Source organism: Thermobia domestica, chromosome 1 (genome assembly GCF_964235325.1).
Source record: "Thermobia domestica chromosome 1, izTheDome1.hap1.1, whole genome shotgun sequence".
Classification (NCBI taxonomy): domain Eukaryota; kingdom Metazoa; phylum Arthropoda; class Insecta; order Zygentoma; family Lepismatidae; genus Thermobia; species Thermobia domestica.
In genome coordinates this window covers 394956526-394969409 of record NC_137454.1, presented here as the reverse complement: position 1 = coordinate 394969409, position 12884 = coordinate 394956526, and the positions used below count along the sequence as shown (strand labels likewise).

General features: G+C 37.0%; 1 protein-coding gene across 3 annotated transcripts in view; it reads left to right on the top strand.

Moving 5' to 3' along the window:
- The window catches only part of Moe (moesin), a 136961-nt gene that overhangs the window by 60301 nt on the left and 63776 nt on the right, over nt 1–12884 (top strand). For all 3 annotated transcript variants that reach the window (XM_081732667.1, XM_081732670.1, XM_081732664.1), the window contains one exon: nt 6598–6777. In XM_081732667.1, coding sequence (XP_081588793.1) covers nt 6598–6777 — 180 coding nt within the window. The remainder of the gene's footprint in view (nt 1–6597; nt 6778–12884) is intronic.

The window sequence follows — 12884 nt, the reverse complement described above, 5'->3', positions numbered from 1 at the left end:
AACACTGTGCAGTCTTGAAATACTGTCTCAGCTACTCTATAGGGCTGAGACACTGATCATTACATCTCTATAGGGTTAACTGTACTATAGGAATGTTAAACGAGATTTTGTATCTTGTTAGCGATATTCCTACTAATTACTGCAGTGTATTGTGTTTGAGAAACATGGCAGTGTTAGTTCCTTTCTATCCATTTCAGAGGAATTTTGTCCTTCTACTATATAAATGAAATCAATTAGTACATTTGTTTCTGCTGCAATAGAAGCAGCTTATATAACTTCGATTCAGCCTCTGGGACACTGTCATGGGTTCTGTGGTGTGTACTTCGCTACACTAATTTTTCCTGTGTACATTACGTTAAGGCTAGAACCGAAGAAGGATTACAGGAGATAGTTGAAAAAATAATTGACACTGGGAAACTATATAGAATAGAAATCAACATAAAAAAAAAAATGAAGTCATGAGAATATCCCGTGAAAATATGCTCCCTTATAGGTCAGAGTAGAACAAAGAGTACTTGAAGTCAGTCATTTCAAATATCTGGGAAGTATTTTCACGAAAGACGCGTTCTGCACCAAAGAGATCAGGTCCAGAATTGCCGTAGCCAAAGAAGCATTCAACAAGAAAGGATCACTCTTAACCAGCAGCCTTAAAATTGGATTAAGGTAGAAATTGGTCAAGTGCTATATATGAAACATTGGATTTTTTGGTGCATAGGCTTGGACATTAGGAACGTTAAAGAAGAAATATTTAGAGAGCTTCGAAATGTGGTGTTGGAAGATGGGAGAAGATAAAATGGATAGAGGAAGTAACAAACTAAGATCCTTTAAAACAGATAGGAGAGAAGAGGACACTTCTATCCAGCATCCTTCGTAGGAAGGCCAATTGGATTAGACACATCTTGAGAAGAAATTCTTCTTCATACTGCCATAGAAGGAAAGATGGAAGGAAAGCGAGGAATAGGAAGAAGAGGAGCACAGCTGATCGATGATTTGAAAAATAGAATATATAGGGAGTTAAAAGAGGAAGCTGAAAATCGAGGATCATGGAAGAAACTTTTCCAGACACAAACTGAAAACCATAATAAAAAATTAGTCCCAGGACCTGCCAAAAGGCAGAGTACTGTAATAATAATAATAATAATAATAATAATAATACAATTACCAGCTCATCGGAGTACCACTTATATCTATTTAACGTGTTTCCGAGATCAGCCACGAATTTGAATGTTTCCATTCAATCTGGACTGATACTACTTATGCCTTTGTGCTCTTAGTCGAGTGGCTACTGCAGCCCGGGTTCGAATTCCAGTACGGGTATTTGCCTTGAATACGAACCCGAACAAGTAGTTCGAATCCTACTTTAAATAGGAGAGTCTCGTATAACCTCAGTGTTGAAAAGGGATGGAAAACGAATTAATCAAATAACTTACCCTTGGTACGAATCCCTTGGTTTATTTATTTTCATTTTTCCATTTCCGAAATCTTGCCTTTTACGCATTCTGTGCACCAAAACTATTATTTTTATTTGTATTTTTCTCATGTATTTAAATTTCGAAGCTAAACGCCATTCCACCTAACCTGATAGGTCAAAACAAATATCGCTAGTCTCACTTGGAGTCTGCCAAACCTAAATATTACTGTTTCTCTTACCGCTATAAGTCACCACACAAGGAAATTAAAAATGTATTGAAATGCGTATGAAGAATTATCTATGAGACCACATGTTTTTCAAGATTTTATGTAACTCTTATATAGAGATAAGTAACACATTTCTGTAGTGTAATTACTGATTTGGTTGTGGATGCTATAGTAGAGCACTAACAAACAAAGACGGCAGTACATGCATCATCTGACCCTTCATAAAAATTGTTATCGTTAGTTCCTTTAGTTGTGTGTGTGTGCCTCTCCTGCAAGGACATCTACTTTATTGGAAATAGCATGTTTTCCGTTTGAATAAGTTGATCAAAATGAAGTCTATTACTACACACTTGAAAATTGCTGCAAGTATAATTGTGGCTGGTAGTGAGGGTGAACCATTTATCTTGATTTTTAAAGTAATGAAAAAAAAAAAAAACTCAAACTTTTTGCCGTGCAAATATTGGTAGATTATTCTTTGGCATACTCTGTAATACCACAAACTTAACAGTATTGCCAACTCTTCAGATGGCACTACTTTAGGTTATTTCAAATTTGCATGCTAAATGAAAATAAGTTACAATGCTTATTTCTCAATGTTGCAAAGGACGCTACAGTGTCACCAATGTCCAAATTTTGGCGGCCTTTACATGAGTAATAACGCAAATGAGACAGGGCAATGCAAGTCAAAAGTAATTTAGTGTCTAATACTATGATCATGATATCATGGATTTCGAACATGTAGAAACAAAGTTACAATGGATTGAAAATTTGCCTTTATTTCCCCCCGGGTTTGATTGCCGGGGGGGGAAGGGGCACTCGGTTGAAAAAGTGTAAAAGCTTTTTCAGGCTAGCCATCCTGAATGAGGTTTCCCGGGGTTTTCCTCATTCACACTAGGCAAATGCCGGGGTGGTAGCTAACATACAGATCCCTTCCTTCCTTTTCCTCGGATAGTGTGCTCGCCGAGGGACGTCATACCTCAAACGTAACGGGCTAAATGGCCATAGATGCCGAAAGCCCGACAAGTTAAATCTTAAATCCTTGCCTTTATTTCGAAAAGCTAATTGGATAATTAGCTTATCCAATTGTATAAATGGTTTTCAATAGTTGTGAAAATCACAATACCGTTTACAGCAATTTGATATGTTCCACTTCTAGGCAAATGGACGTGTTCTATCGGAAATCTAATCAAACTATGCGGCAAATAGCCCGGAATTCCATTTAAAGTACATAAAGCAGGAATGTAAAATCCGACAAATGACTAATACTGGCTGAAAGTAAGGCACGGAAATGTATTGGGAAGGACATTAGAAATAGTTATTTTAAAGAGAAAACTTTCTGCTGAGTAACATGAAACGCAATTGTTCAAGATAGATTCAGAGAAAGTTCCATGCAGCAATATATTCACAATTTGCGTGATACATTTATTTCAACTTTTTACTACAAATATAACAATGCAGTAGATCTTATTTTAAATGAAATTTGTGTGATAGTTTTACTAGATCATTCTCTATCCCTGTGATCATACAAAGCTTTAGCTTCTTTAAAAGGATGTTTTTTCATTCTGTGTTTACGGAGACTTGTAGTGAATAATGTCTGTATAGTATGAAAAAAGTCTGTTCAAGTAAGCTATATTGTTTATTCTAGTGCATTCTAAATGTTTGACTCAGTGAAGTGATCGTGCAGAATGTTAAACAGAATGTGAAATATAGATGAATGGTGTTTCTCTCATAAACACTTTGTAGCTGGCATACGGAAGAGTCTTCAGACTTTAAATTTTGGGGGATGAAGTGAAATTCTGGGGAAAGTATCTTCTGGCATATCCTTCATGTAGTAAGATTAACCGAGAAGTTAAATAAATGAGTTTTGAAGGTGAATTTCTGCTTGTAGGATGGACGTAGTTGAAGAGAGAAATAACACTTTTTAATTTCTTCACGTATGTATCTGATAAAAATTGATCAGAATAGAACGGGATTTTCCTTTATATAAAAATATAGAGTTAAATAAATATTAGTCATGTGCACTTTGATCATCTGAATCTAGTGTAGTTGACGTTGCACCTGTAGCAATTGAGTAATAGACCATCGAATGGTGAGTCTGCAGGGTCACGATGCTACTCCCACGCATTTTCAGCCAGGTGACGTCACGTCCAATCCAGTCACGAAAGTTTTTGCCAGCCGTTACCTAAGAGCGGTTGATGGTTATGCAACTGCCAAGACATCTTCAGAGGCTACTCGACTGAAGGTCATCTGAAGCGTTCGGTGATAAATGCTGATTCTAATTCCAATGGTGATGACAGATACATCCCTTATCTTCTACAATAGTTTCTGGTTCCAACTGGAAAAGAATATGAAATTATATTGTCTACCTCGGTGCCGAAAGATCAAAATTGATTGGCCATGGTTACCCTCATTAATTCTACACCTTATTCAGTGAGCCATTTGGTAATGAGGATTATCTTATTTACGTAGCCTATTGGCTGCAGAACAGTTTCTTTCCGATAATTTATAATTTTAGATAGCAGTTTACAATAAAATTTAATAACTTCGGAGAAAACCAATATGTGATCATGTATAGACTTTCTAGTTTTGAAGTGTGTTGTTAGAAGGGAGACGGGAGGGACAGTTTCCATCCAATAATTTTGTAGAAGAACCTAGGATTTTATTTCGAAGGGGGGGAGGTAGTTTTTAGAACAGTTTTCTCATAATTTATAAATTCTCATTTTTGCAATCATGTCTTTATATTTTTAATTTTTTTTTTCGTATTTAGAGGAAGGGAATATCTCCTCATTGGATTCGCTCCTTTACATTTTTGTACCTGTGAATTAGTTTTTTTTTTTTTTTCATTTCATGAATTACATGCATGAAATTTCTATCAAACCAAACCAAATCGTAGTGTGGAACTAAAAAATACCTTGAGCATGTAAAAGTTATGCCCTTCCCAGTGTTTAAAATCGGACTACGCCAGTGATTGCGAAATATGATGAGTAAATGAGTGACATGGTAGCTCCTTTTTATCACTCTTCATTCGTGTCATTGATCACCCATTGTTTAATGCAGTGGTTCTTAATCGATGTGTCGCGACACACTGGTGGTCACGCAATCCCCTAAGGTGTGTCGCGAAATTTGAGTTTAACAATTATGAAGAATTCAGTAATAATTAGTTAAAATAAAGACAGACTGTACTAGTCAACACCTCCAGTGCTATATAGTCATTATAAAAAACTGGTTTCACTATAATAGTTATTACTTACAATAAAAAAAAAATATCAAACAATTGTCGCGATGTCCTAAACGTTCCGTGAAGTGTCGTCAGTTAAAGGTTCAACTACTGGTTTAGTGTACAGGGCACATGGCACAATCTTGGGATTTCAAATGATTGAATAAAAAGGATAATTATAATTACGTGATAATTGTTAAATAGGTGATTAATCAGAAGAATGCTAATCAAAGCATAATATAACAATTCGACGAATACATTTCAACGACCTTCTACCCTCCTCCATCCACGTTACTTAAGAAATCACTCTGCTGGTAGAATTTTTCAATTTCTTTAATTACTGCCTTTAAATGTCCTTGTCGGGTAAAAAATTGGTGTGAATGAATGTTCTTTATATATAAAGTGAAGTGGTATTGACAGAATAAAGAAATCTGAAAGCCCACAACACGTGATTTCTTAGGAAACGCGCACTGAGGATATTTGGTCGTTGAAACCATAGGCATCAAATTGTTTTGTGGTGCTTTGATCAATATTTTTTAAATTTGATATGCAGCCTATCACGTCCTTAAGTAAATGTAGAATTAGTTTAATCATTGAAATCCTAGTTAGAGATGAGATCGTGAATTTGTTACTCTGTGAGGTGTAGAACGAACTGGAAAAGGTTTAATGTAGAACAGAAAATAATAAAACGGACGTAAAAAGTTCGAGTCCGCCCCTTATTGAGGAGACAGGTCAGATGAGGCAGCACGCTGACAGGTTGTTTTCCAAAGCCTCTGATTGTGGATCGAACCCCGGTCTTATGGCTACCAGTGAGAGGCTTTACCGACTATGCCGCCTTAGCTCTTAATCTTTGAGCGGTAGTGTTGAAAACATCAGCATTTTGCGTTTGGGGGATACTCAGTTCCCTGTTGATGTCAAAGATTTCCGGTAATGACACAACTCGTGAGATCAAATGGAGAGTTAGTTGAGTAAAGGAGCTTCGAGCTAAGAAATCAGAAGTAACAGTATCGGGAGTCGATGCTTGGACAGTATATTCTGCAGTTAAACATGTCATCTGATCATTGGAACCTTAGCGAAAATTAGGCCGACCGAATATCCAGGCGCTGCAATTTCACCTGATCTTTTGTACACGCGGTGGCTTAGTGGTAGAACCCTCATCTGATGTGTTGGGTTCTTGGTTCGATACAAGCTTTGTGACAGATAAACGCGATGTGCATGTTAATTTTTCTCTGGATACTCCAGTTTCTTTCCGGTTTCCTATTCTACAGTTTTTCATTCTCATCATCACAGTTTCCTTTAGCACAGGGCATAATCCGTGGGACGTAAAACAAAGAATTCAAAAATTTCAAATAGATTTCGCTGCAGTCAATTTATATATAATATAGTTGTAAGTACAGAAAAGAAAGAATGAATGGTATGCAAAATCCAATAAATAAGCAAGACGCTTTCGAAATGATTACAATGTGAGTCACACGGAAAAAGCAATGAAATAGTGCTGAGAATAGTAACGGGGTAAATAACAAAAAGAGAAATAGACAGAAGATATGTACGATGGAAGGGAGAAAGAGGAAAGTTAAATGGAAGCTGTAATTGATTGATGTATTAAAATTTATAATTGCTGTACCAACACATAGGTTAGCTGGTCTGCAGCAAGTGATGTCAAAGTACCTAAAAGTATCATAACTACATGAGTCGGTTTCTGGATAACATGAATAATACTACTTTTGGTGTTTTATTTTCAGATGAACGTACGCGTGACGACGATGGACGCGGAGCTGGAGTTCGCGATCCAGCAGACGACGACAGGCAAACAACTGTTCGACCAGGTAGTCAAAACGATTGGTCTTCGAGAAGTCTGGTTCTTCGGTCTCCAGTATACAGATAGCAAAGGGGACCTCACATGGATCAAACTCTACAAGAAGGTCAGTAACAATTTCAGTAACTTAATTTTCCAATTCAAGGCTATCACTAGTCTCAGGTGAAACAGTTAAAATATACGATCGGTGCGACTTTGTTAGTCAATAATGTTGGAATGAAGAGGCCTGGTCTTGAAGATTTCCAATAATTTACGAAATGACATTGCAACTGGCCCCGTCATTCCACAATTGAAGACTCTTTGTAGAAAACAATGTAAGTGCTACCTTGAAATTGTTTCACTTATTTTTTTTTTTTTTAAATAAGTTTATGCCTTAGATTTTCATACTTCGTTATATGCTAGGTTGTATTTCTAAGCAATAGTATTTTCTATTTTGTGACGCTTGGGCACAATTTACTATCTTGTGTGTCTACTGCTGCAGTAACTATTATTTTTGGCATTTAACATTTGTTTTCTACAGCGAGTCTTCAATTATTGATGGAAAGTCTGCTGCTGATCGTAGTCATCAACGAAAGAGAATACCATATTTCATACTAAACGAATTTCCTTTTTTCGCACTCTACAGTGAAATAGAAAATCAGCAATGTAAATTCGATTTCTAAGGAAGGGGACTAATTACTACAGAGTACAAAGCGAAGTAACTTTCCCATAATTCTGATATTCTGCTGTACAATCGTACACCCATCTATACGAATAGATGAATTGCATCAACAAAATTCTGATTCTTTATCTGCTTTAACTTACGTGAAGGGCAAAGGAAACTTGCATAGAGGGGGGACTTTCCTTTGCTGAATGTAATCTCAAAATATTGGTTTTGTCATCTAGTGGCTTGATACACTATGTGATCAAAAGTATCCGGACACCCCCAAAAACATTCGTTTTTTATATTAGGTGCATTGTGCTGCCACCTACTGCCAGGTACTCATTGTCAGGACTTCAGTAGTCATTAGACATCGTGAGAAAGCAGAATGGGGCGCTCCGCGGAACTCACGGACTTCGAACGTGGTCAGGTGATTGGGTATCACTTGTCAGAAATCTGTACGCGAGATTTCCACACTCCTAAACATCCGTAGGTCCACTGTGTCTGATGTAATAGTGAAGTGGAAACGTGAAGGGACACGTACAGCACAAAGGCGTACAGGCCGACCTCGTCTGTTGAGTGACAGACCGCCGACAGTTGAAGAGGGTCGTAAAGTGTAAGGCAGACATCTATTCAGAACATCACACAGGAATTCCAAACTGCATCAGGATCCAGTCCAAGTACTATGACATCTAGGTGTGAGGTGAGAAAACTTGGATTTCATGGTCGAGCAGTTGCTCATAAGCCACACATCACGCAGGTAAATGCCAAACGACGCCTCACTTGGTGTAAGGAGCGTAAAGATTGAACGATTGAACAGTGGAAAAAAACGTTGTGTGGATTGACGAATCATGGTACACAATGTGGCGATCCGATGGCAGGGTGTGGGTATGGCGAATGCCCGGTGAACGTCATCTGTCAGAGACAGACTACAACAGACTTCAATACATCATCATCAGTATCGCGTTCGTATGTTCCATAGTAGTCATGACACGCCGATCAAATTGGTCAAACTTGTAGCTATAAAGTATTTTCATATAGGAGTCCAGCTGAATCATAATTAAGTATTCTGCTTCCACGTTTGTAGATCTTCAGCTTCCAGTTTTAACTCCCAATATTTTCTTCTGTTTCTCAAATCATCGATCAGCTGTGTTCTTCCTATTCCTCGCTTACCTTCCTTCCTTCCCTTGTAAGGCAGTATGAAGACAATTTCTTCGCAAGATGTGTCCAATTCAATTAGCCTTCCGAAAAGCGTTCTTTTCTCTCCTATCCTTTTTAAAACATTTCGTTTGTTACTCTTTCTGTCCATTTTATCTTCTCCATCTGCCTCCAACACTGTTTCGAAGCGCTCTAAATATTTCTTCTAACTTCCTTAATGTCAGTCTCCATATATACCACTTGATCAACTTCTTCCTTAGTCCAGTATTGAGCCTGCTAGTTAAGTGACTTTTTGTTGAATGCTTCTTTTGTGTGGCTATTCTTGGCCTGATCTCTTTGTTGCAGTACGCTTCTTTCGTCAAAATACTTCCCAAATACTTGAAATGATCGACTTCAAGTTCTCTTTGCTCCACTCTGACCCGTAAGGGCGCATTTCCACGGGATGTTCTCATGAGTTCATTTTTCGATTTTGATTTCCATTCCATATAGTTTCCCAGTGTCAACAGTTTTATCAAGCATCGCGTGTAGTCCTTCTTTGGTTCTAGCTACAAGAATCGTACCATCTGCATACCTTATCTTGTTAATGTTCTGCCCTCCAATCGTGAAGCCGTTATTGTTGATAGTGAATCCAAGGACTCCCAACTTAGTTCTCGTTGTATCTCATGATTAGAAGACTACTGCTAATACCAAAGTATCTTAGCTCGTTTTTGAGTAGCCTTTTGATAGGTGTATGTTTCGTGATCAGGATGTACATCTTTGTGTTCCATTGGTTTTTCTTAAATAGTTAATTAGCTAATACATTAGTTCAAATACGAAATACATGATCGGGTAACTTTGTGCAAAATTTATTTTCAGACAGTATTGTCAATATTGAATTCACATATAACAAGATTAAGAATGGAGAACGCTGTTAATTAGTGCAGATATGTGGGTCGAACGCTCACTGATAAATGAATTCACCTGACCGTTGTAGTTCAAAATGTAATGTGTACTGTCAATACGTTGTTTATACATACCAAGTTTACTCATTTTGTGTTCGCTTAGGTAGTGCATTCGTTCATTTTGTATATTCATTCAACTTAGTTGTATAAAATACGACATGTTGAAAATCTGGGAAGAAGTTATCACAGCAAGAACAGCTCAGAATCCCCGATATGTCTACCAAACATTGCCCTGCTTCTAGAATTAATGTATTTGTAATTGTAGAGATTGGCCCACGAATAATTTTTCATTAAGAAAATCTCTCTGCCGGCGTAGGGGAACGAGTTACCTATGATCTATCCATACAAGATTCTTTTAGCGATGTATGGTGAGTGAGTGGATGGAACCGTGACTGACAAACGGAAATTGCACCCAGCTTTCGTTATTACTGCTTCCATTGTAAAGTGGTTTATAGAATATCGGTAACAAATACTAATGCTCGCATGTTCATTGTTTGGAAGATTGGTTCCTTTCTTATAATTGACTGTCCTACACAGTTGCTAAGCTACCTGTGTCAGCCACGGTTAGTATATTCGCCTTCAGCAATAGCTCATGGGTTCAAATTGCACATTAAGCTGTAAATCAACGCCTCATATAGCCTGGGTGCTGAAAGAGATGTTAAACTGTAATTCCACCAACGAACTGTACAGTCGGTAGGATAATTTTGTATCTCCATCTGCTATGTTCTCTTTTCAATAAATGTAGAACAAGTAAACTATTGGAGTATTCTTTCTTTGGCACAAAGTATGCTTTAGCTCTATTAAATTAATTCACTGGCTTGAAGTTAGTATGGGAGGTGACACTTTTACTAAAATTTCTCCCATCATTGGAAACCGTGTTTCTCATCTGATGGCTGTAACGCGTGTGGAATGCGAGTGGGCGACACTAGCAGGTAGTGACTTGATTGGGCGGAACTGTTTTGTTGACTTTATGCTTTGTCATGGTTTAATTTCTATTGTTGACTAGGAACATTTCTTCATCGTGATACGCATTCTTTGAATGGCTGTTATTGCGTGTTTAACAATTACGATGGCATCCGATGGTGTTCCGTGCAGAACCACTAGAAGTAATGCATTGAATGCACACCAGACTATTAACTTGTTCTCACTTTTCCTCACTTTGATAATATCTACGGATGTTTATATCACGCTGTTCTTCATTACTTGGGGCATGGTGGCAGTGCTTACCTTTGGTGTGTTAGGTCCTTGGTTTGATCCCTGAACAAGTAAACTTGTGGTAGACAACCTAGTGTTCATCCCGTTTCTTCCTTAATTCTTATTCCCGAATTTTTTTATCACTCACTTGCCTTGATCATCCGTCTACTTAGCCTAAGGGACATAATCATGGGACGTTAAACTCAAATATTTCATTTTTATTCATTACTTATTTAACATTCCGTTTCTTGTCTTAACTTGATATTTCAGTAATCCAGTGGGAACTTTCAATGATGCATAATATTATTGGTACGTTGAATTGAGCAGATATATCACGTGATTCTCGTGTGCCGTCTTTAGAAGGTTGTGCTCATTTTTAAAGATGAGAAAGAACGGTTATATTTTAGTGGATAGCATTGCAATATTTTATATGGGTCTCTGACGTCATAGGAAGCGTAGAAACTGATAAGCTTTGTTCCAGTACCGGATATTACTGTTATCTTAAAGCATAGGATCATTTTCCGACCTACATAAATATTCCAAAAATTATGGCTAACTTAAAAAAAAACAAACTAGTTTCAGATGAAGATTGTATAATTGTTCATTTTGTAAATCTTTATTCTTAAAATTAGCTTTTAGCATCAAGATTTCTAACAACTTTTATTAAGGACATAAAAATATCCAACTTTAGACGGTTTGGGCCGTTCTGACTACATAAAATTGAAGTAGTACCTGAGTGTACTTCAAGGAATGAAAACGAAAATACCAGTGAATGTTTTCTTTTCTGCCGTCGAGTTATTTGCCAACGGTTGAGCACGAGACAGAGCTTTGTAATTCCTGTTTCAGTAATTTACTTCTGTAGCTTAATTAGAAAGTAAGTTCGATGTTAAGAAAATAGAGTACAGTCGCCAGCAAAAGTATAAATCAGATACATACACATGTTCTTCCCTCAAGAATTTGGAAGTAATAGACAATTTTAGAATTGTTTTCCAAAACTTCGATAGTTTTTCACTGGTCATATGGTTTTACTCTGATAAACAAAACCATTCCCAAATAGTTTCGAAATTTTTACCAAAACCTCTGATCTAATTTCAGAGTGCAAACTTTGAAGGGTGGTGGGCACACTGAGACCTTATTTTTAATGAATGTTCGTAATTAAAACGTGTGTTTGTTGGAATCCCTACATACTCTTTTTGTTTCTACTTATAAATTTGATGTGTAGGACGCCTATAGAGACGTAAATGCGATGCATGAAATTACTGTTAATGCTTCTCCAAGCAAGTGGAAGATCAGTTTTTAAAATGTTTTAAGTATTAGAACTGCCAGCTTCGTGAAATCGAATTTCGTAACAGCTTGATGTGAGGCAAAGAACTCTTGAAATGGAAGAATATTTCTGGAAGAAAGTTACAATAGGGACATAAAGAATTATTGTACGATGAAGTATATATACGGTTTATGGTTTTTGTAATAGAGTAAATATAGTTCAGCATATGTTCACAAATGAAGACTAACGAAATACCAGTCTTGCTACCACTTCTACTCAACAGCAGGAATTTTACCGTAATTTTAAGAAGTCTTTCCAGAATTTGTTCATGATTTAATTGTCATTTGACGTGCCAGGTGGATTTATATGACGGAACACCAGTAAATTATTATAGTATTAGAAGTACGTAATTGAAGGGTAGTGGATAGCGAGGTGGACCTAAAATTTTGAAGACTACATTCGCTCTATTTCTTCCTACTGAAACATCTATGGGACCTGGGTACGAGACTCTCATTTCAACTCTACAAGAAATTTAGAACGTATGCAAATCACCGCGTCAAAGCTGGGAGGCATGTATTACTGTTGATGCTACCTCTTTTGAATGTTTATTGTAAGAAGTTACATAATCCACAATATTTTGGAGAGTGTAGAGTGCATGAGGTAAAGAAAAATACTTCCATTATGTGAGCATGTTCTGTGTTGCTGATTAAACATTAGTTGTCAACAAAATATTCTACAGAAAATGTTTCTTCATTGTGCTTGACCAACCCTTAAAGCTTTTCCTATTAATTTAAAATTTTACATCTTTTGTTGATGATTTCCATTCAATAGAACTGGCCACCCATCTCATCAAGGCCACACTTGGAAATGAAAAAGGAATTAATTGCCTGAAGATGATTCACATGTAATTCCATTTATGGGTAAAAATTCGAAATTCTTTAGTGTGAAGTGGCTGTTTTGAACAAAAAATTTAAGTTGCGTAAAAATGTTATTCCTTTTAAAAATTGTGCTCTGAT